We start from the raw sequence: 24140 nt of genomic DNA on the forward strand, positions 1-24140 counted from the left end.
CAGGGGTGACATGGTTAGCACTTCTGCCTGACATTTCTGAGGTTCAGAATTTGAATCTCGGCTCCAGCAAGTCAAGTGTGGAGTAGCCTATGTACTGTTTGTTCTCCCCATGCTTGTGTGTTTTTTTTTTCTTGTCACCTTCCAAAAACATGCGTATTGGCTGCATGGAAGACTAAATTGTTCATAAGCGTGAGTGTTGGCATGAATGGTCGTTTGTGTATGGTGTGACCAGCTGCGATTGGCTGGCGACCAGCTCACCCCCATTTTTATTTTTTTTTGCTGATTACACTTGCGCTGAAAAATAGGGGAAAGAACTCAACCCAATGATGTGCCATTGTTGTAATACAGTAATAATTTTATGGAGGTTAAAATGAGCCACCATCTTAACTCATTTACTGCCATAAATTTATTTAAAAAAAAAAAAGGTTATTAAAACTTAACGGCAAGAGGCGATTAAAATTTGTAAATGTAATTAATCGCACGACTTCACTAGTTAACTCGCGATTAATCACAAATTTTACATCTGTTCTAAATGTACATTGTTGTAATACAGTAATAATTGTATGGAGGTTAAAATGAGCCACCATCTTAACTCATTTACTGCCATAAATTTATTAAAAAAAAAAAAAGGTTATTAAAAATTAAAGGCAAGAGGCGATTACAATTTTTTAATTGTAATTAATCGCACGACTTCACTAGTTAACTCACGATTAATCACAAATTTTACATCTGTTCTAAATGTAAAAAAAAATTATAGGTTTTTATACTCATGTTAACAAAAGTGGAAAAAAAATGTTAAACTAATAGAAATAATTCAAATGAATTTTTGACGTTTATAGCCGTCAATGGCAGTGAATGAGTAAGGAGCTGATTATTTGAGCCAACTGACTGTGTGCATACCCTACGTCCTGCATAGCTGGAGAGAGGAAAAACCCACACAGGTGTTTATTCATACTACAAAGCTGAATGCCCCAGTTAATGCCGCTGACAGTCAATATGATTTTTTGTCCTTGATAGGCAGTGTTTCTTTCACCTGTGCCATAGAAAAGGAAAAAGTATGCGTTAAACATTTTGTATATTTTCTGACAGATGACAAGTAATGAGGGCTGCCATTATGAAAAGATGTGTCTGTGAGCTTGTAAAAAATGCCACAAAACCATTTGGCTAATTGAACGACATAGACCCATCTAACTTGCCACCACCCCTGAGACCTTCGCCCTTCTACACCGAGCTGCCGTAAGGGGGCACCTACTCCAATACCGCCAGCTACTAAACACATTTCTTTCGAGTTCAAGTCTTTGCTTAAGTCGCTTCAAAACCGCTCCTGTGGTTCGAGTGCATTAGAAGGCTCGCCGAGAATGCCTGCAAGCTTCTGCGGCACATGGGACATCATCAGCAATGACAACTTTGAAGGCTACACGATTGCATTAGGTAAGATGCTTTCAAGTTCTTCTTGTCCGGACTCATCATTTTTTGTTTGGGACTGAACTGTTTTTAATTTCATTGTTTAGTCTTAGTCAATACTTGTATATGGGTAAATGCGCTGGGACGTCCAGCTAATGCACACACAGAAAGTGAAACAATATACTTTCGAGGAAGACTTAGTCAAAAGTTAGCATGTTTGTGTCTCTTTTCTAAGGAGTTTCTTCGCAAAGACTCATCCAAGTACTGTATGCCTTTAGGGACCCTAATTGCTGGGGGGGGGGGGGGGGGGGGAAGAGCCTTCTTTAAAATGTGACCATAATTATTGTTTAACTGAAGCAATTTTGCTGGGATAGTGTGTCTCCATACAAATATACAAATATACTCGTTTGTTATTGTACTTTTAATGGCTGCTGACAACAAATGGAGTTTGAGAGTTCTTTATAAAAAATAAATACCAGTTTGCACAAATAATGTGGAGTATGAATCGAACTCATTAAAAATTTGGTTTGACAAGAACAAATGATCATTCAACTTAAACAAAACCAAGTTCATAGTTTTTGGCAATAGACAAATCACTCGAGTCAAAATTATGGTAAACTCAATTGAAATGGAGCGTATGAAAATAAATTTCTTAGAGTAGTTATTGACGATAAATTATGTTGGAAGTCACACATAGAAAATGTCAAAAATTATAAGGATACTCTCAAAAACTAAGGATGTCCTGAATAAGAAATCATTATACACGTTATACTGTTCATTATTATTACCATATTTAACCTGTTGTGTGGAAATCTGGGGAAACGCATATAAAACAAATACCTATCCTGTTTTTAAACTGCAAAAAAGAGCCACAAGAATTATTAATGGATCAAAATATGCAGAACCAACACATTCACTATTCATTAAATTAAATACAATGACATTTTATGACTTAGTTGAGTTTAAAATAGCACAAATAATGTACAAAGCATACAACAATCTACTCTGCCACAGTATCCAGAAACTATTTGAAATTAGAGAGAGTCCTTATGACATAAAAGTGTCTACAAAAAATCTAAACAAGAACAAATATTAAGCAAAGGTGTGTTTCTGTAAGAGGTGTCAATTTGTGGAATCATTTTGCTTCTGTCCTGAAAAGAATGTTTCAAAGCAAAGTTCAAGAAAATGATTTAAATCAGACATGAGCTGGTAAAATTGCAGAAATGTTGTCAATTATTTCGATGTATCAGCATGAGTGCAATGAAAATTGTATATATGAGTATGAGGATGAATCATTATGGTGTATGCCTATGAATTACATGTGCTGTTGGCAAATGTACGTACATGTCAAAGGGCAGTTGTATATACAATCAGGTTTATAAATGTTTTCTTTCATTGAAATATATTAACCTATTATTGGCTCAATGATGAAATAAGTCAAAACATACAAAGAATAAGGAGTAGGACTTGATAAGTTTTCAACTTCTTCCTATTTTCTTTTGAACATGAACATGTAAATTGTGTAAATTCTGACTTTGCTAATGATTCTTTTTCTTTTTAACTTTTATTTTCTTTCACTTTTATTGTATATCTTGTATTGCATTTATACAAAAAAAACTTTTTGCTAGAAAGAAACTGCATAGGCATTATTGTACTTAAACATCTGAAATGTATACAGGGTTCATTTGAATGGTGGCATGTGTATGCTGACTCCCATTAAATATAAATTAGAATGTAGTTGGTTAATTCTAAACACAGCTACACTTGGTTGTTATTTTTATTTCACCTCTTGAATACTCCCTCCAATTGCGTTGGTCACATTTATGGTAGAAAAAGCTATTCAATTATTTATCTTGGTCTCATTTTTTTTACATCACAAAAAAAACTAGGCATTTTGAGAGGGGTGTGTGGACTTTTTATATCCACTGTAATAATAATCAAAACAAACAATTATGCAATGTTTAACGAAATGGCACAGACACAAAGGCCTAGTTTCAATAAAAGCCCTAGAGGCGTGTCCCAGTACTTAAATCCACCTTATCTGTTCACGTGACCACTTTCCCCAGATATCAGCCCTTGCGTTCGAAAAATTGCTCTGAGGCTGAAGATGAGGAAGCTGATAGAACAGCGGGGTAACCATTGCGTCATCAAAACGTGCAGCACCTTCAGGAACTAAACCCTGTCCTTCCCGAGTGGGTCAAGAGTTCGAGGAGTTCACGGTGGGCTTAGACATCAGGCACATGAAGGTGAATACAAGTAGCCGAATGAACGATTGAGGGCCGTGTGTTGAATTTGGATGAGCTATCGTTTTTTTCGTGTGATGCGCAGTCGGTGGTGAGGTGGGAGGGGAACAAGATGGTGTGCGAACAGACTGGCGAGAAGAAGAACGGGGTGGTGTCACTGGATTGAAGAGAACAAACTTCACTTGGTATGATTCCACGACATTGACATCACGCAAAACAAGCACTATTGCAATGCATATTAGTATTTTTTTCTTCTTCACCTCATCTACAGCACATATTTTTCACGTCGATCAATGTATGTATTATTTACTGAGACAAATTGGAAGGACATTTGTAATGTCAACAACAATGAAAGTGACTTTGACACCTTTACCTGGATTGGCACAAAAATGTAAAGATTTCTTTATTGCGCCAATCTATTTTCGTAGATATACAATAGTTCACCGAATATGAGCACATTTATAATACAGGTTATGACTAATTGGAGGTGCAACGATTATTTTTTATATTCGATGAATCATTAAAAAAAAAAATTATTGTCCAAATATTCAGAATTTCTGCTTCTCAATATAGTAAATATTGTCTGATTTCTGCAGTCATCTATGAAAGTGGACTGATTGTGTTGAATCAAAATATAACATTTTAGAAAAAAAATATGTTTGTGTATTTTCTGCACTGTCAATTTGAAATAATGTCATTTTTGTGAAGAGAGATGGAATTTAAAAATGTTTTATTATTTTTTTTAATCCGATGTATCAATTAATTGACACAATCATTGGGAGATTATTTGATTATTAAAATGATTAGGTGCAGGTCTATTCATGCAGTAATACGTTTGGTACATTATGTCATTTGTGGGGCAGCACAGTGGAAAACGTGGTTAGCACATCTGCTTTCTGAGGTTCGGGGTTCAAATCTCACCTTGGGTCCTCCTTCCTCTCACATAAAAAAAAAAAAAAAAAATTGTTTTGTTTTTACAAGCTCATAGAAAAAACGTATTACTAATGTGTCATCTTCCTTTCATATATTCAGGATCTGTATTGTGAAGGGGAAATCTGCAAGCAGGTTTTCAAGAAGGTCAATGACTGAAGAGGACGATTGTCACAAAATGGACATCATAAGAAAGAAATGAGCTCTCCTGTAAGCGAATACATTACACCACTAGAGAGCAGCACAGCAACGTGACTTTAATGTATGTACAGTAGTTATGATGGATGATTGTTTACCGTTGCACCAAGGCTATTTAGCTCATGACGAGCTAAAGGAAGAATAGCTTATTTTTATTTATACATTTTCTCATAAATATTATGCATGAGCATTTGTGTCACCTGCAATTCAAATAAAAGGTCAATGAAAAAAAACAAAGCAAGCTTTATTAATCTCTGTTGGTATACTTAACTCATTCACTCCCAGCCATTTTCACTGAAGCAACCCCCTTCGCTCCCGGCTGTTTTACTGGATTTTGACTGATTTTGCAAGGCTAACAGAATATTGTGTTCTATTGCTATAAAAACATGGACCGACCAAAAGAAAGATTAGAGTCTCTTCTTTCATCAGGAAATATTTATATATACGTATCTGTTTCCGTTTTGCAGCAATTAGCAGTAGAAAGTTTCATCATTATTCTCAAACCTGTACAAAACATTGGGGAAAAGAACTTGTTGCAACATGGCCCTGGCTGATCTCTTAAACTCTGCTGCCACCTGCTGGCCGTTTTTTTGTAATAACTACCATCGCTTTAAGCGACCTTTATGCTTAAACCCAAAGGTTGGGAAAGTATAACCCACGGACCACAAACGGCCCACTCAATGTTTTAATTAAACTGTGAACTGCATTGTGGCCATTTTTGTATAAATATTAATTTGTATGTATCAATGTATCATTAAATATTGTGTTAATTGATTTATTGTAAATAATGAAAATATTAATATTTTATAATTCGTTTTATTATATGTATATATGTGTGTGTATACATATATATTTATATATATATATGTGTGTGTGTGTATATACGTGTATGTATATATGTGTGTGTGTATATATATATATTATATGTGTGTGTGTGTATATATGTGTATGTATATATGTGTGTGTGTGTGTGTGTATATATATATATATATATATATATATATATATATATATATATATATATATACGGACTGGTCGTCAGCCAATCGCAGTCATATTAAATACAAAAAATAAAAAATCTATTTTAAATACAAATTTGATTTATTTAAAAAAAAAATGTTTCATTCATTACATTACAATATAATTTAGAATAAATGCATACATTTTCCAAACCGCTCATTCCTCAATAATACAATTAAAATATTATCATTAGTATTATTTCTAAAGTGCACTATTTGACTCTTTTGGAACTTTTTCTAACATCATCAACATATGACTCACCTGTGCCTTTCCTGTGTTGCTCCGCCCACTATGACGCAAGAGTCACGTGACAGCAAGTAGAACCAAAATGGCCGCCGTTGTATTTTGACGTGTAATAGCTAGCTACTTTTCTTTTTGTTTCACTCTTGACTTGTCAGAAAAGCCAGGCCAACGAAATACTTTTTGGACTCGCTCTATGTTGCTAGTACTCGCGTAGTACTGTCCTCGTTTTATCTTCGAGACAATCAAGACTGACACAATTAGTTGAACGAGGTGGACTATGCATATCTAGTTCAGATTGAGGCTAGCTAGCAGGCTCTGGCTGGCACATAGTGCAATAGTTGAAATTGAGATAGCTGGTTAATCTTTCAGCTGCGATGGAGGAATTGAGCGCAGACGAGGTAAGGAAAGCCTATCAATGACTAGCTGTTGTATGACTCAACTTGCATCCGCTCATCATTTACAGATGATAGATTTACACATGGCTCAATTTCCTCAAATGGGGTTAGCGGCTAGCTTCGTGCTGCTCATAGCTAAGAGGCTATCACAGAACAATTGAAGAAAGACACTGGCGACAAAACCACACATCAAGCTCGACAATAACAAACGACAAGCGTGTCAGCCACCCGGACAATACGGCGCATTAAAAAAGAGAGAGAGAGAGTCGACAAATGCGTCTGTCATTGCTGTGTGTTCGTTTGCATGAGCACCGTACGGTCGTGAATTAAACAGCTAACTCATTGCAGACAAAACCTGGTCCCCGATTAACACGTTTTAAGTACAAATGAACACAATTGCTTTGTTAAGTGCATGATAATGCAGATCATAACGTTTTATATTTGCTTTTACTGCTAACTTTATGATAAATTGATTGGTGGATGAGATTGCTGACCTTGTTTTGCTAACATAATTAACACCTGAGAGGATGATCTTTTCCTTTGAGAACAACACATCTGAATAAACAATAGGGTATTGTGTTCATTGTCACGCGACTCAATTTTGATGTTAAAGCGATTCCAAAGTGCCGGTATTCTCAAAATAAAAAGTGAACGTTCATAGTGACATAGCGAAGCTATTTACTATTTATGAGACTAATTGTACAGATGTATAATGAATGAAGAGATTACACAGCTGTCATAGTAATGTATTTTAGTAATACTGTAACCTATTCAAGCATGATTTTAAATGGACATTATTACTGTAACTCTGAACAGCACTAATGACAATGTGTGTATTTAGGCTTAACATTTTTAAAAAAAAAAACTGTTTATTCAAGATTCGCAGAAGGAGATTGGCACGGCTGGCAGGGGGACAGACCTCACAGCCTAACACCCCTCTCAGCACCCCCTTGACATCCCCACAGAGAGAAACTCCACCGGGACCCCTCCCTGGACCCTCAGGTGTAACATCTCAGCCCCTGCCACCAGCTGCCTCGCAATCATTAGGGCTCAATGCTCACAGCGGTACCCCTGCCACATCCCCCATTGGCACCACTGGTAAGAAGAACTTGACTGAGAATACTAGAGTTTTTTTCTCCACTTAACGGAGACGACGGTTTGTCGCATCTTGTCTGGAATATTTCTTCCTTATGTCTTCAGTGTGCTCATGCGTGTTTTGCCTTTTGCAAGGTGTGGCTTACGGCAGTCAAAGTAGTGAAGGTGTGAGCTCCCTTTCCAGCTCCCCCTCCAACAGCCTTGAGACTCAGTCCCAGAGTTTGTCCCGTTCACAGAGCATGGACATCGACACCGCCTCTTGTGAAAAGAGGTAACCATATTTAACAATGGTTTGCACTGAAAAGATGACTGTGCTTTAGTTATTTACATATTACATATAACTCAAAGAAAATGTGCTTGTGCATTGTTCCAGCATGTCCCAAGTGGATGTGGACTCAGGGATAGAGAACATGGAGGTGGAAGAGAGTGACCGCAGGGAGAAGAGGAACTTGACCGAAAAAGTAATTAACTTTTTTCTTACGAGGGATTTGACTTTACATCAGTGCTCACATATAAACACAGGCAAATACTGTGGTTAACATAAATGAAACATTGTTAAGTTTTTAATATGTACTTTAATCTCGGTTGTGATCTCATTATTGCACCATTAAATGAATTTGCACTTAGCACGTCTGCTTGACAATTCTGAGGTTGGGGGTTTGAATCCAGACTCCAGCCTTGCTCTGTGGAGTTTACAGCTATGTAATATTTCCCTGTCCTTGCATGGATTTTCTCCGGGTACTCTGGCTTGCGCCCACATTCCAAAAACATGTTTCTTATTTGGGAAACTGTCTGAGAGTCAGAATGTGAGTGTTAATGGTTGGTTGTCTGTATGTGCCCTGTGCTTGGCTGGCGATCAGACCAGGGTGTACCTTGCCTCTCATTCAAGGTCAGCTGGGATAGGCTCCAGCTCACCCCTGAGGTTAAGCGGTATAGAAAATGAAGGGATGGATGAATCAATTTGTTAGATAACTGACATTTTTGTGTGCATGTTGATCAATCGATCAAGGGCTCACATTTGTGGGAGTGGTATAGTATGCCATAGTCTTAGAATTTATATATATTTTTAAGGTTGAAAGGAGTGTAACCGAGTATAACTGTACATCCTTTCCTCAACCTATGTCCCCGAGGGGAGGTTATAATGTCCAGTGTCACATGTTAAAAAAGTCATCTTAAAATGTCTTGTCTGATTGAACCTGTGTACACATAGGAAACCTCTGCAAACTCGGATGTCACAGAAGACCAGGCCCTGCAGCTCATCTGTAAGATCCTGCGCGTTTCATGGAAGGAGCAGCATCGAGATGTCATCTTCCTCCCTTCATTGGCTGCTGAATTCCAGCGTAACCCGAAAGATGGTATGTTAGTGTTGTCTTTATCTCCAAAAAAGCCATTTTAAGTGGAGCTCTGAATTCTTATTTCCTCATTCTGTCTCCTGCAGTGTACTCTGATTTTAAAGACCTGATCGGCCAGATCCTGATGGAGGTCCTCATGATATCCACCCAGTCGCCTGTCCACAACCCCTTCGCCAGCTTGACCGCCACCTCGCAGCCAATTGCCGCAGCCAAATCTCCGGACCGCCACCTGACATTGGTACATCCCTCCAGCCAAGGTGGTAGCCCCATGGGCCCCGGTGCAGGGTCCTTTGGAGCCAGCTCTCTGTCAAGGCAAGTGATGATGCTTATTGTTCCTGCAGTGTACAAAACCACCAATCTTATCAGAGCTGCTTTTCTCCCCATTTTTTTGTGTGAATGACTTGGAATTGCTTAAGTATTCCAGTTATTGTTGTTATTTGATAAATATTGTCATGGCAATCATCATGTGATCAATATTATTCACAGCCTTTATGGGTGTAGTAGCCCTTACCCAATGACTCTGGACACTGCCAAGAGGACCTCACCAAATGTCACCTCCCCCACCACTCCCTCTGTACCTTCTACACCATCTACGCCACAGTTCGTTGTTCCTCCCAGTCCACCTCCTCCCGCTGCTCCCCTCAGACCTTCCCTCAACCCTCCATCTGCCCCCATGCCCATCTCCCAGCGTTATCGGCCTTACTCTGTCTCATCTCCCTGGGGAGCACCGTCCCCGTCAAGCCCAGGACAAAGAGCTCTTAGCTTTTTTGCACCTTCTCCTAGCCCAGCAGGCCCCACTGTGCCCCCCAACACCCCAATTCCTCTGCCAGCACTGAGCACCCCGTCCCTCCACTTAAGTTTGCTCCCAATGGTTCCGCCTTCTCCCAGAACAAATGCCCGACAGGCTGCCTTTGCGTCAAGGATCCCACATTCTAGGTATAACCATTTGCATGTTTGTGTGGGCTGCACACACAAGCCATCCAACTAAAATATTAACCTTTTCTGATTCGCCAGACTTCAGGCTGGAAATGGATCCTAGTACAAATTTTAACACATTTAATGTAATAGTTACGTCACATGTGAACTGAACTTCCTCAATTTGAGATGGTATGAATATTTGCTAATGGCCAAAGTATGGATGCGGCACGCATAAAAAAAAAATCGATTCATTTACACTTTTGTCGATTTGTGTGGTTGAGTTACTTGTTATTCGTCGTGTCTTGAAGCAAGTGAGAAAAACCCTTTGAATGCCACCAACAGAAGTTTGTTGTCTAAAGGACATCATTACAGGTCTGCAGCCGCGCAGAACTCTGCTACGGCATACGTTTTTCTGCTTAATGCTCAGAAGATTTAGAGAGAGATTGTTTGAAAAGTTAAAATTACGTTAAAATCAAAATGATGAAGCTGATCAGCGGAATATAGCCATCATAAATTTATATTGCTTATCAGAGGATTTTAAACTACTCATACCTATTTTTCATATTTACAATAAACCAAAGCTGCTTATATACATCCTTTGCTTTTATCTTGTGTACTAAAAGAAACAAATAGCTTTGCAAATAACTCTCAAGATTTGCTAGACCTTTCTAGGGTCAACAATGTGGTGGATTTCTCAAGCATGTAAAAAACAGCTTTTCCCTTCCAGCTCCGAACTAGCTGCTTGAGGATGATGAATGTTTCAACAATTTGTCAACACCACAACCAAATATGCTTTAATTCACAACAATTAGCCCACAAGCAACTAACTAGTTTTGTACAGTTGTGCCCCCGCACCCATACTATGTTCCTTTACCTTCCCAAATTTGTTCTAAAATTTTCATCGCCTTCCGCTTGCTTTGTTCCTTTATGCCCTTTCTTCTCCAATCTCGACCTCACTCCTTTTCCTTTCTTTGTCATGTTAGCCCCTTGTCCCTCCTGTTTTCCCTCTCTGACATATCTCAGGACAGCAGCGATGAGGAGTCTGAGGAGGAGGAGGATTTTGCACAGGTTCAGTTTGGGTCCAGGTACACCGCTGCACGGTGTGTGTGCATTTGCGTGTGCCTGCTTGCTCAGCAAAGGCCTGCTGCATGCACCAGTGGGCCTTGCCACTAACGGAGCACAAACACTGTGGTGGAAGATTAACAAAAGCAGGCTTGGCTCCCTTTAAGAGTGATTTATGTGTTTTTAGGTTGTAATATTTGTTTTCCATATAATTATATCTGATGGGTGTTAAAAAAAAGAGGATAAATTATACCTATGCAGTATTGTGGAAAAGTGGTTAGCATGTTTTGTTCTAAATGTTTTAGTTTTTCATCTTAATGGAAGTGCTTATGGTAGAAAAAAATGTCTTCTCGTATTTATGCATGTAAAATGTGTTAATGACTCTAGTTGCTGCTTCTAAATGAAATTGGACGGCCACATTTGCTGGTGCTGGATTCATTATTCAGGGCAACTGAACCAAATGGCCTTAACATTACATGATTTAACAGCTTATGTGTTTTGTCATGTTTGAATCTGTTGTGTCACAGTTGCTTGCCTGTGTTCCTTGAATAACTAAAGCTCATGTTTCTACCTTCTGTGCTTTGAAGAAGCTCACATATACAGGTTGTGCTGTTGCAGCTGACCACTAATGGCCTTTGCATTAGCAATGACAATCCTCATGCCAACTGTTCTATCTGTAACGGACAGTGTTTCCTTTCCAAGAGCCATGTGCATTGTGCTGTGATGCAGTCACTAAAGCCTCAAGTGTGTTTCTTTCAGGACCTGTGATTGAGAGCTGGCGCGTATTTGAAGCTAACTGCACATCCTAAGCAGTGTGGATATGTTTTCATTCATTGTTGCATATGTTTGATTCCTCCTGTTTGTGCTTGTTTAGTCGCGGCGCATGTGGAGGGTCAGTGTCTTGTGATTTGGCCGGCGACCGCTTCACCATTGAAGCATGCAAGGAGACAGAGATGCTGAACTACCTCATTGAGCGCTTTGACAGTGTTGGCATGGAGGAGAGGAAAGCTCCCAAGGTATTTGGAGTAGATAAATTAGAACATACGACCTTTTACTAACTGTCCTGGGTTCCTTCCTTGTTTTTTTTTCTCCAGTATTCAAGACAGCCAGTTTATGTAAATCTCGAGGCGTCCATTTCTACTCATGCAATTTCAACTCTTCTATCTTTACTTTCCCTCAGATGTGCAACCAACCAAATGTCAGCCAGCTGCTTAGCAACATTCGCTCTCAGTGTATCTCTCACATTGCCCTGGTCCTGCAAGGCTGTCTGACCCAGCCTCGGTAAGTTTTCCTGGATCGTTTTTATGTCTTTGTGCCGTAGAAATTAGCCTCTTTAAGTAATACTGTCGTTTTAGTGATTATTATTGTCCCAACAAATGCCTTCAGGATCTTTTTTTTGGGGGGCCAAATTGGCAAATTCTAAGGATGCTTTGACCTAGCAAAACGCACAATAAAACCCTCAGCATAAGAATACACAGCATATATATTATATTGTAGATACCACTAGTGTAAAACGGCTGGGATGAGGTTCACAAACGGAAAAAAACTTAATGTTCCTTATTTTCTCTCTCAATAAGATTATATTTTGTCCCTTTTTATACCCCACTTTCACTGTCTCCATAGCAACTCCTGTTTCCCTCCTCTCTGATAGATTATTTATATTTTTTTTGCAACAATGCTTTGTGTGTTTGCTACATGCAGGAGCCCTCTCCAGCATTCTCTGCTGGTTCCTTATATGCTGTGCCGGAACCTCCCATATGGTTTTGTCCAGGAATTGGTGCGCATTACCAACCAGGAAGAAGAAGTATTCAGACAGGTGCGGCACACATTTGGCAGTTCGCTATCTGCAATTGTATTTAACAGTCGGCAGCAGTAAAGCACAAATTTAGATTGAGCTCATCAAATGAATACCTCATTCTCTGGCTAATATTTTCAGTGACGATATTACTTGATTTCAGATTTACTGCTGCTATCTATGGGTTGAATTCTGGAAGTTAACAATCATGACAACATTTACTCCCATCCTTCTCAGATCTTCATTCCTATCCTCCATGGGCTGGCTCTCGCGGTGAAAGAATGTTCCTTTGACAGTGATAACTTTAAATTCCCCCTCATGGTAAGAAGTTGGTGACTTATGTCTTGTTATAGTGTAGGTAAAGGTCCAAATTGGCATGATTACCATGTCCAAGGAGCCTAGATGTTGAACAATGTGTCACTGGCAGCCTGACATAAAAAACACCTGCTCAATTGACATTTATTCGTTAAAATAATGTTAATATGTTAAAATAATGTTCCCCTTGGGCTGCTTATTCTTTCTTTGACCTGAAATTCATGGTACTGCTGCATGTAATGGAAAAAAACAATGTTACAAAATGTATAATCAAAACAAGTGAGGTAAAGTGTGTTTATTTTAGTTATGTTTCTTATGTTTTTGTAGGCATTAGCTGAGCTTTGTGAAATCAAGTTTGGAAAGACTCACCCTGTGTGCAGTTTGGTAAGTGCACAGCTCGATGAGCAATCGTTATGTCCTTTTGGCACAGACTGTTCTATTAATGTATTTGTAAGGTCAATGCGTTCCCATCAAATATTTCCTTGAGACCTGAGTGGCAAGATCAATCTCATACATCTTTTTGCTGCCCTGCTGTTCTTACTTTTTCTACGATTCATTACTTCTAACAAGATAGTCCTTCTATGGACTCTTTTTTTAACACTTTGTGTTATATTTCAAAAAAAATCCTTTCCATAGGTAACTTCACTTCCTCTGTGGTGTCCCAAACCTTTGAGCCCAGGATGTGGCAGAGAGATCCAGAGGTTATCCTACCTTGGTGCTTTCTTCAGCCTCTCTGTGTTTTCTGAGGATGACGTAAGTACTCGGCTCGTCCTTTTATATCTATTTTCATTTCGAACTCTTATTAATCTACACAGACGCATTTTACTAGTGCCTGCCGCACATTCACGTAAATGACCCTAATACTGCAATTAAACATTTAAAATGCAGACTGCATCTTTATTTTACATATATTGAACATCTCTTGATGCTTTCTGTTTCCTTTAGACCAAAGTAGGAGACAAGTATTTCTCTGGTCCAGCTATCACCATGGAGAACACGAGAGTTGTCAGCCAATCCTTGCAGCACTATCTGGAGTTGGCAAGGGTGAGCTTCTGCCTCAAATGGCTGTCATCCTCGCAGATTACTTTTTTTAATGTCCCTGTTATAAATAATTTGTTTTCAGGGTGACCTGTTTAAAGTTCTTCACAACATCCTGCTAAATGGAGAGACTCGAGATTTAGCCCTAAATTACATGGCAGCTTTAGTCAACTGCAATGTGAAAAAAGCCCAGATGCAGGTAGGTTTTTTTTTGTATTGGTTCTCTTCCACATTCTTCCCGTTCAGCAGAAACGTCATTACATATACTTGTACGATCTATGACATCCAATACAAAGCCTGTACCTTATTTTCTTCCTTTTGTAAGACAATAATTTGATTTAGCTGTATAAGTGAACAATTTTGAGGTTAACTTATTCAAATATATTCATATTGTTTTTGTAAATCAACATTGCAGCACATTGATTATCTAGATTTCCTTATTTTGTTACACCCTACTGCAGTGGTAGGCAATGTGTAGCTCCAGAGCTACATTTGGCTTTTTCATCCCTCTGCTGTGGCTCCCAGTGACTTTAAATAAATAATGAATAGTAAATTTAAATGTTATGTTTAATTCATTTCTTACTTTCTTTATGCTTTGACGTCATAAATATGAGGTCTTTAAGAAAAAAAAAGAGAAAATAATAAATATAATAATAATATAATAATAAAAAATAAAATAATAAAAAATAAATAAATATGAGGTCGATTCATATAGTCATTGACTATTTTATTTGAAAGTAAGCTTCACCCAAATGTCTTTTCTTCACAGTTCAAAATGTGTTTTCTGTAGCAGTTCATTGATTTCATAAATGCAACACACATGCAGGTAAGGAAAAACTATATGCAGAGAGATGGTCCAGAGAGGTAGTTCAAATGACTGTTTGAGCATTTAAGGTCCCTACAGGATATTGTGCATCTTTAAACCACTGCAAACTACAACCATATTAATAATAAAAAGTGTTAAATGAAGACCTCTGACAGACTATAAGGCAATTTAATGTGAATGTGTTCCCCCTCCTCTTTCAGACCGATGACAAGCTGGTGTCGACAGACGGTTTCATGCTCAACTTCCTGTCAGTGCTGCAACAACTCAGCATGAAAATCAAGTTGGAGACTGTGGATCCCTTCTACATTTTCCACCCCCGTTGTCGCCTTGTCGTCAGCCCAGAGGAGACGCGCCTGAAGGCTACGATGGAGGAGCTCAAGAGCTGGCTGTCTGAGCTGCGTGAGTTGGCTTTGCTCAAAAGGATTAGATTAAAATAACATCAAATAAACTGTACATCCGGTAAAAATGATACATGCACTGCATTTGTTGTGTAGGGATTTATCAATTCTTAGTTGCATGTTGTCATGGCTAAACTACAGTTAAGACTCTAATCTACTGCTAGACTAATTAAACTAGTGATGCACCAAACATTCGGGCACCGCAAATTTTCGGCCGAAATAAAAATCAAGCCGAAAGAGGATGTTGTGGTGACGCGTTTGGTGTTTAATGTACCATTCGCTAACATGTCTCTGATGTCTGTGGTGTGGACCCATTTCAATTTATATTGTGCTTTGTTAAAATGCCCGTGCTAAATAGGCCTAAATATTTTTACAATAATATTATAATTTTAATTAATTATAATAAAAGCAATGATAATAAAAAATCGGCATAATTTTTTTCCGCCGTTTCGGTTTTGGTCCAAAAATTTCATTTCGGTGCATCCCTAAATGTAACCGTTTTTGTGTGTGTGTGTGATTTCTATATATACAGATGAAGATCGCACCAAATTCTCTGAGCCAAAGTTCCCCACAGAGTGTTTCTTCTTGACTTTGCATACTCACCATTTGTCTATCCTGCCTGGCTGCAGGCGTTACATCCGCAGATTGCGGGCAATTCGTGAGCTTAACAGGTAAACAAATGCTAATGCATGTGAGATAACTATAGTTGCCGTGGTGTTGTTGAGGTCTTTTCACAGTATTTTATTCATTGTGCCTTTTATTAGGACTGTAGAGGAGCTGAAAAACAGTGAAGCCCAATGGAAGGACTCTCCTCTGGCCAGTCGCCACAGAGAAATGCTCAAGCGCTGCAAAACCCAACTCAAGGTTTATATTTTTACATGCACAATCACTCCTGTTTCTTTGACTGTATTATGTCCGTACTAGGTGGCGCACTGATTCTAAATAGTAAATAATTCCAGTTGTTCCTTAAATGCTGAAACAGTACTGCATTTTCTTGTACATTCACACTAAAGTGATCTTTATGACCTCTCAGAAACTGGTTCGAGCTAAAGCTTGCGCTGACGTGGGTCTTCTAGATGAGAACATGCTCCGCAGATGCCTGCAGTTCTACAGCACTGTCATTCAGCTTATTCTCCGTATGGTTGACCCTGCTTACCCAAAGTGAGTTGCAGGACTGTAACTGATGTGGCGTCGTGCTATGCTATGTTATTCGGTTGACTATATAAGTTCATTTCTGTCCTTTCCTCACAGCATCACCTTGCCGTTGAACCCCGAGATTCCCAAAAGCTTTGCTGCGCTTCCGGAGTTCTATATTGAAGATGTGGCTGAGTTTTTGCTTTTTGTTGTGCAGTAAGTTCACAGTTTAGTCCTCCACAAAATAAACAAATAAATACAAATCTATTAGGCAACTATACAGGTACATACGTAATGATGTTTTCACATGTGTAGTAGTCCCTTTTCACACAAACTAAACTTAGTCCTCCTTTGGAAATAGTCATTGAACTGTTTGTTAATAGGAAATACCTTATGTAGATGGATGTGGCACTGTACATACAATTAAATACACTGTCTGTCATGCACATTAAATAAGAATCCTTTCATTGCACTTTCTTTCAGATATTCTCCCCAAGTTTTATATGAGCCTTGCGTTCAAGATATAGTCACCTTTTTGGTGGTGTTCATCTGCAGTCAGAACTACATCAGGAATCCATACCTTATTGCCAAGTTGGTAGAAGTTCTGTTTGTCACAAACCCTGCCGTGCAGCCTCGCACTCAGCGCTTTTCTGAAATGATGGAGAACCACCCCTTGTCCATCAAACAGCTGGTGCCCGCCCTAATGAAGTTTTACACCGGTGAGTGTGTCTGATTGCTAAAAATGACAATTTGCTTTCCTGTACATAAGTATTCATGTAGTTTATTCACATATTTGTGTTGTATATGCCTGCTGCTGACTCTTCTTTCATTGTCTCATATGGCTAGATGTTGAGCATACTGGTGCCACCAGTGAATTCTATGATAAGTTCACAATAAGGTACCATATAAGCACCATCTTCAAGAGTCTGTGGCAAAACATTGCCCACCACGGCACATTCATGGAAGAGTTCAAGTAAGTTTAATTGCAAGGAACAATTTGTGATTTTGTAAGACAACAAGTGACTTAATATAACCCAATTAACGTATTTTCATGCTCACTTCTCTTTAGCTCTGGCAAACAGTTTGTTCGCTATATCAATATGTTGATCAATGACACCACCTTCCTGTTAGATGAGAGCCTTGAGTCTCTTAAGCGTATTCATGAGATTCAAGAGGAGATGAAGAATAAGGATCAGTGGGATCAGCTTCCCAGGGTTTGTACTTAGATTCATATTTTCCTAAGCCAATGAGGTTGGGGTTTATTTCACCAGCATGCTTTGAAATTTCCTGTTTAATATGGTGATTGGGTATGTTTCCCAAGCTGTTCTGCTTGAAGTCACACATTGATAATGTATCCGATTTCTTTTTTTTTCTTTCAAAAAAAGAAGAAAAAAACATCTCATCAAATGTTATCAGTTACAATGTGAAGCCATGACTTTTTTTTTCAGATTAGATCCAGATTTATATTTAAATGTGCAATATTATTTTCTGTAATTAACTTTTAATTGGTTTTGTTTAAAAAAAAACAAAAACAACAACAACAATCAAATAATTTTGACCATATTCTGCATATACTTGCAGTCTTTCAATTTATAAGTGTGTAAATACAATTAAATGTTCCCTTTAAATTAAACAAAGGATTCAAAACCAATTGCAAACACACACATACAGATATAAATTCATCCAATACACCAAATGTCCCACATGCATATATTTATTCACACATAACTTATGTCTATAGAACTATACACATTCTTTTTTTCTTTTTTTTGCCATATTCAGTCATTATCAAAAGTGAAGTCCGGTCATGGGGGGTGTAACAAAGTTAATCCAATTCCCCTGGTAGCAAACAAATTGTCCATTTCTATGACAGACACATGTTGTGTCTTTCTCTTTTGTGTAAATGTTCACTGCCACTCTTTCAGTATTGGGATTTCTTGTGTTAACTATTTTCAAGTGACTGGTTACTTGTTACCAACAGAATGCTGACCAGTTGTTTGTCTTTCAGTAATATTTGATAACCCCCCCCCCCCCCAAAAAAAAAACAACAACAACATGATAGTGGTTTACTTTGTTTAATACCGGTTCTCCAGCAAATTGGAGTATTGTTACCATAGTGGAATAACCCAAATTGGTATGATAAAGTTATATGATCAAGATTTTCCAGTCCAACTCTGCCCAGCTTTGTAAGCTGATGCATTTCCATTGTTATCTCCATGTTGTTGTCCATTCTTCCCCTAATATGTTATTTGGCCCCCTCCATTTTCCCACTTCATTTTAAAATAAGATGTTGAATATTGTTTGAGATTAGATAGACCCTTGTGCATGCATGAAATAATTGTGAGTGATACTACTCCCTTTGCCTTTCACCTCTTTCAGTTTCATATCAACATAATATCGCATCTGTAGGTATTGATAGAAATCCTGTGTGCCATATTTTTCCTTAAAAAAACCCATCATGATTTCAAATGGTCACACATGTATTTTGTTCACTTTCATATGATTTGGTGTGTATTGTATGTAGAATAATATTAATCTTAAATTAGTTACAAAAATGTAAATCAAAAATCAAGCACTCTTCATTACACCATAAACTGGTGTTGAGATTTAACCTTGATGAGCAGTTCACTTCACTGTCAATGTCTGTGTGTCTTATTATTCTTGTTCAGGACCAGCAGCAGAGTCGCCAGTCCCAGCTGACTCAGGATGAGCGGGTGTCTCGCTCCTATTTGGCCCTGGCCACAGAGACTGTTGAAATGTTTCACATCCTCACCAAGCAGGTCCAGAAACCTTTCCTCAGGCCTGTGAGTATCTGTGGCGCCACAATTATTCTAGTTAGCCAGGAGGGGAAAGGTGTCAACCATATTTCACTTCATACAAAGGCACTCGTATTTGCCTTAAATGGACATACAGAATAAGACAGGATATTCTTAACACGGGCATCTTTTTTCAGGAACTGGGCCCGCGTTTAGCTGCCATGCTGAACTTTAACCTCCAGCAACTATGCGGGCCCAAGTGCCGGGACCTGAAGGTGGAGAATCCTGAGAAGTATGGCTTTGAACCCAAGAAGCTCTTAGACCAGCTGACTGACATCTACCTGCAGCTAGACTGTGCCCGCTTTGCTAAAGCAATAGCTGATGACCAGGTTGGAGACATGGTTTTCACTTAACTCTAATGAGAGTTTTTAGATGCGATAATTCTGTTTGACTTGAACGCTTAAAAACAGAAAGGGAGTATATGATGAATTACAGTCATGGTAGTCGTGCTGCCAATTATTAGCGGTATGTTATGTTCTGAAAGTCTGTAAAACGTGAGAATATATTCTTGGAACAAAATACAAAAATGAACTCCTTATATTGTCTGTAAAAATGAACAGAAGTCAAGGAAAGCTTTCACTTTCCACCAAAGTACGTCGCGGGCTTGAATTTTAGACCTGTGCTATATTATGAATAGAATCCATTCTTTGAAAGGAGGCTACACAACTGCTGCTGACTCATGAAACTGAAAATGTGTTTTAAAATATAATTATTACAATATCAAAAGCACTAAATATCTGATAGCGGACTGTAGTGTATGATACCTATACACCCTTTAACCACAAGCCGCCCTTGCTATAACAGTTGATTTTAGTTTGCTGTTTATTTCTGTTCAATTTGTGGGAATAATGTCATTTTATTGACAGACATGAAAAAAGTTGTTGTGAGAGTGCAAGCGACACTCGTATAACATTCTGTTATTTTGGTGCTTGTGTGTGTGTGTAGCGGTCGTACAGCCGAGAGCTCTTTGAGGAGGTAATCTCAAAAATGAGGAAGGCTGGTATCAAGTCCTCAATCGCCATTGAAAAATTCAAGCTACTATCTGAGAAGGTGGAGGAAATAGTGGCCAAGAACTCCCAGTCAGAAATGGACTACAGTGACGCACCTGATGAGTTCAAAGGTCTGTATGTGTGCTGCTGTGTCTGGTTTGGGGTCACCCCCGCCCCCATGCAACATGCTTATATGTTATAAGACCCTATATAACTATTTAATTCTTATTTCTTATGTTGTGTAGGTCTCATTATTAGAGCTCTGTCTCTTCCATCGTCATGTTATGACTTTTTGGCGGATTCATTTCTAAATCGTCAAAACACTAGTATGACTAAACCAATGAACTCGTTCACTGGTCTTTGACTACTTTAGCTGTCAATGGCAGTAGCAGTGGATGTAACAAAATAACGTACGTGCATATGGTGAAGGGGAAAAAAAGTTGTAATCCGATTTATGGGCTATTTTTAAAAACCTAAAACTGTATAGTTCAAATTCATTTATCCATCAATTTTCTGTAGCACTTGTCCTTTTGTAGGGGCAAGGTGAGCTTGAGCCCAGCTGACCTTGGATTGCATGAGGGCCAATTGCAGGGCACATATTAACACGCAACCATTTATATTCATATTCAGACCTATGGACAGTTTGTAGTCTTAAATTAACCTAACGTGCATGTCTTTGGAGTGACAGGAAGCCTGACTACGCGTACAAAATCAATATTCCACCATGTCGCCTGATTCAAAGCCAATGCTATTTTTTTTAAAGGGTTAATTCATTTGCCAAGAAGTGCATCACAATGATAGCATACATTTATTAGCCCAAAAATAACGACTGTCATCTATGGAGCATTTTAATGGGGATGATATGTAATCTAATATATTTCTCAAAGTTTTTATTAAACCCCTCCTAAGCAATAAAAAAAAAGCATTAGAAACCGTTTAGTGCTGTTGGAAAATGTATTCTAATTGTAGGTGCAGTTCCCCATACATTATAAAATATACCATGCATGGCCATGTAATGAGCTATAAGCTTCGACTGTACTTGACTCCAACTGTTGAATAGCAGACATTTGCATGGGATTTGCCACCCCATAAAAGTCATAGACAATTTGGACAGAGGCTATCCTATAACCACAGCCTTATTATAATCTAGAATAAGAATGTGGCCTACATACCTCCTTTGATTTCCCGACAAGACTGCCATGGTCAACAGGAGTGGTTCACACATGAGGCACAGTCGACTCAGGTTTCTGTGCGACCAAAGTCTCCCACGCTCTATTTTATTTATTTATTTATTTTACTTATAAGTCCCACTTGTGACATGTCAAGTGTGGGGAAAATAGATTAATTACTGTTAAGGATTATTTTTTCCCCTCTATTATTTGTGCAAAGCTTTTTTTCTTCTTTTTTTTTTTTTGCCCCTCGTTTTTATTCATTGTATTCAAATCTTGTTACAAACTTTTCTTCCAGACCCTTTGATGGACACGCTGATGACCGACCCCGTGATGCTGCCTTCGGGGAACATCATGGACCGATCCATCATCCTGCGCCACTTGCTCAACTCCCCCACTGATCCCTTCAACCGGCAGCCTCTCACTGAGAGCATGTTGGAGTCAAGTAACTACATTTATTTTAATTACAGTGGGAAGACTTTGATTATACAGTGGTACCTTGACTGTTTGTGTGTGTGTGTGGGGGGGGGGGTGCAAGCGCATGCATACTACATCGTGAGGACCAAAATACGTCTTTAACCAACAGATTAAGGACATTTTTGTGAAGTGAGGACATTTTGGCCGGTCCTCACAAATCAAGACCTCTTTTTGAGGGTCAAGACTTGGCTTTAGAGTTTAGGTTTTTCAGTTTATTTTTTGGGGGGGAAATTTATATGGTATTGAGTAAAAGGCAATGTAAATGGTTACGAGCTTGGACTCAGATCAAACTCATAAATCCACGTACCAATGTATTTTGGTGAAATTCTGATCAGAACATGCTCCTTACTATGTGTTCCACAGTTCCTGAACTGAAGGAGAGGATCCACACATGGATGAGAGAGAAACAGGGAGGACGACTTATCTAAAGACTTGATGTCACCTACGCCTTGCCCTGCTCTCCACAATGACGGCATCTGGCCCAAATCACCTGAATTCAGTGTCACTGATAACCAACAATAACCAACATTGATTTTTATTTTTGCCCTCCCCAGGCCATTACAATGATATTTAACACATCATAATAAAGTTAAGAATTACTTTTTTTGGTTTGTGTTGAGAATTTGTGTATACTGTATTTAACAATTAGGTTGTTTCTAAGACAACAGTCTTCATCACACACAGGTTTACCAGAGAGCAACATACAGTGACTTAATTGAATATTTCCTTTACGGTTCTTGTGTTTTGTAACAATGTGTATGTGGGCGTGATTAAAGACTTATGATGCTTTTAGGGTGACAGGCTGTGATGCGTATTTGGAAGTTGTTGTAAGAAAGAATGTGACAATAACGAACTTGAGTTGGTACACTAAAAAGAGTTGTTGAGCCAATTTAAGATTACAAATTGAATTGTTGGCCAACTTTAAAAAAAAAAATGCTTCAATTGGTAACACACAATTGAATTAAGTTAATCCAAAGTGAATATATTAAATGTAATTATCAGTTCATTAAATTTAATATACTGGTATTCACTTGAATTATATTAATCCGTTAATCCAACATGAGTACAAACTTTAAAAAAATAAAATAATTGCTTCAGTTGGTAACACGTTTAAATTAAATTAATCCAAAGTGAATATATTAAGTTTAATTAATTATGAGTTCATTAAACTTAATATATTCACTTGAATTAAGTTAATCAAAAGTTAATGTTAAATTTAATAATTAAACAATATATGCACTTTGGATTCACTTAATTCAATTGTGTGTTACCAATAGAAGCAATTTTTTAAATTGGTCAATAATTAAATTTGTAATCTTAAAGTGGTTCAACAATTCTCTTTTTAGAGTGTATAATGTGCTTGAGTACCACAGATGCACCAGCTGTGCTTGTTGTAGGCAGAGTTAAGGAAGTAGCTTAAACAATCTAAAATATCCTTTTGAGTGCAGTCAGATGTTACAAGCATTGATGTACCAAAATGTACTTTTTTTTTTTTCCTTTTTTAAAAATTATTTTACAGTCACATTTCCTCTGCTGACTTTGAAAGAAATTGGCTTCTTTTGGGCGCATGGCTGCTATTCCAGAACCCTTCAACCCTACAAGAACAAATAACTCATTAACAGGCAACTTGGTCTATACATGACGGAATGTAGCATGAGCTCTAGCAACATCGGAACACCTTGACATGTCTAGAGATCGTCTTTCTCGCTCTGTACCTATCGTGACCTTGCTGACCTTAACTGTACAGGAAATGATCTCACACAACTGTTTTGGAAGCTAGGATTTTGAACTGAAAATAAATGATAATGCACATTACTCCAAAACTGTGTGATTGTTTTACCCCCTCACCTTGGACTGTAGCTCCAAAGGCAAAAGTGTTGTAGTATTATGACATACTTCATTCGAATAAAACTATTAACATGACTAAATACAGCATATGCAAATGCATCCAATCTTCAAAATAAGTAATTCTGGATGGATTAATCGAATCAACATCCAAAGGCCGTATCCCACAAGGACCCGAAAGAGGAACAAGTCAAGACCATCAGCTTTTTCATTCAGAGTAATTAATCACTTGCCTAAAATTCACTTACTGACTTGATTTTGTGTGATGTCGTCTTCCCTTGTCTGTATAATTTTTATTTATTTAGTTTATTTATCCAGCATCAGCGCTTTCCTGGCCTCTGTTGGCTTCTTGCATTGTTTCTCCAATTCAGTTTGTATCTCTGCTGGATATTTCGGCTTGCGATTGTGTCTTATTTTTTATGTATGCTTCTTGTTCTGCCAAATTACTTTGCAAATATGTGTTACATTACAAAGATGA

At 38.2% G+C, this 24140-nt stretch overlaps 2 protein-coding genes across 3 annotated transcripts; both read left to right on the forward strand.

The window, feature by feature from the left end:
• The first annotated feature begins 47 nt into the window (after positions 1-47).
• Positions 48-4986, forward strand: rbp7a (retinol binding protein 7a, cellular). The gene is given in 6 exon segments (XM_086067050.1): positions 48-1431; positions 3471-3592; positions 3594-3650; positions 3733-3791; positions 3793-3832; positions 4680-4986. Coding segments are annotated over 6 exon segments (408 nt in total). The 5' UTR covers positions 48-1358; the 3' UTR covers positions 4737-4986.
• Positions 4987-6108: 1122 nt separating this feature from the next.
• ube4b (ubiquitination factor E4B, UFD2 homolog (S. cerevisiae)) lies at positions 6109-23632 on the forward strand. 2 transcript variants are annotated; one of them, XM_086069147.1, is made up of 29 exons: positions 6109-6436; positions 7312-7531; positions 7664-7799; positions 7902-7989; positions 8739-8883; positions 8967-9192; positions 9367-9816; positions 10782-10883; positions 11735-11876; positions 12041-12141; positions 12562-12676; positions 12893-12976; positions 13298-13354; positions 13607-13723; positions 13916-14014; positions 14094-14207; positions 15035-15233; positions 15765-15903; positions 15997-16096; positions 16266-16393; positions 16484-16582; positions 16850-17085; positions 17213-17339; positions 17436-17580; positions 19036-19170; positions 19320-19511; positions 20128-20302; positions 21639-21785; positions 22181-23632. In XM_086069147.1, the coding sequence occupies exons 1-29, from the start codon at positions 6413-6415 to the stop codon at positions 22243-22245; spliced, it is 4107 nt and encodes a 1368-aa protein (XP_085925273.1). In that variant the 5' UTR covers positions 6109-6412; the 3' UTR covers positions 22246-23632. The 2 variants fall into 2 exon arrangements, with proteins under 2 accessions (XP_085925273.1, XP_085925274.1); XM_086069148.1 differs by lacking the exons at positions 9367-9816; positions 10782-10883.
• Positions 23633-24140: the final 508 nt, after the last annotated feature.

This window comes from Leptonotus elevatus, chromosome 2 (assembly GCF_054856555.1).
Source record: "Leptonotus elevatus isolate MCC_2025b chromosome 2, RoL_Lele_1.0, whole genome shotgun sequence".
Taxonomy (NCBI): domain Eukaryota; kingdom Metazoa; phylum Chordata; class Actinopteri; order Syngnathiformes; family Syngnathidae; genus Leptonotus; species Leptonotus elevatus.

Bases quoted from the DNA above. Each gene is read 5' to 3' on its own strand.
- ube4b (XM_086069147.1), top strand. From the start codon at position 6,413: ATGGAGGAATTGAGCGCAGACGAG. The intron at 14,015-14,093 runs GTGAGCTTCTGC...ATTTGTTTTCAG, and splicing joins ACTATCTGGAGTTGGCAAGG to GGTGACCTGTTTAAAGTTCT. The intron at 17,340-17,435 runs GTAAGTTTAATT...ACTTCTCTTTAG, and splicing joins ACATTCATGGAAGAGTTCAA to CTCTGGCAAACAGTTTGTTC.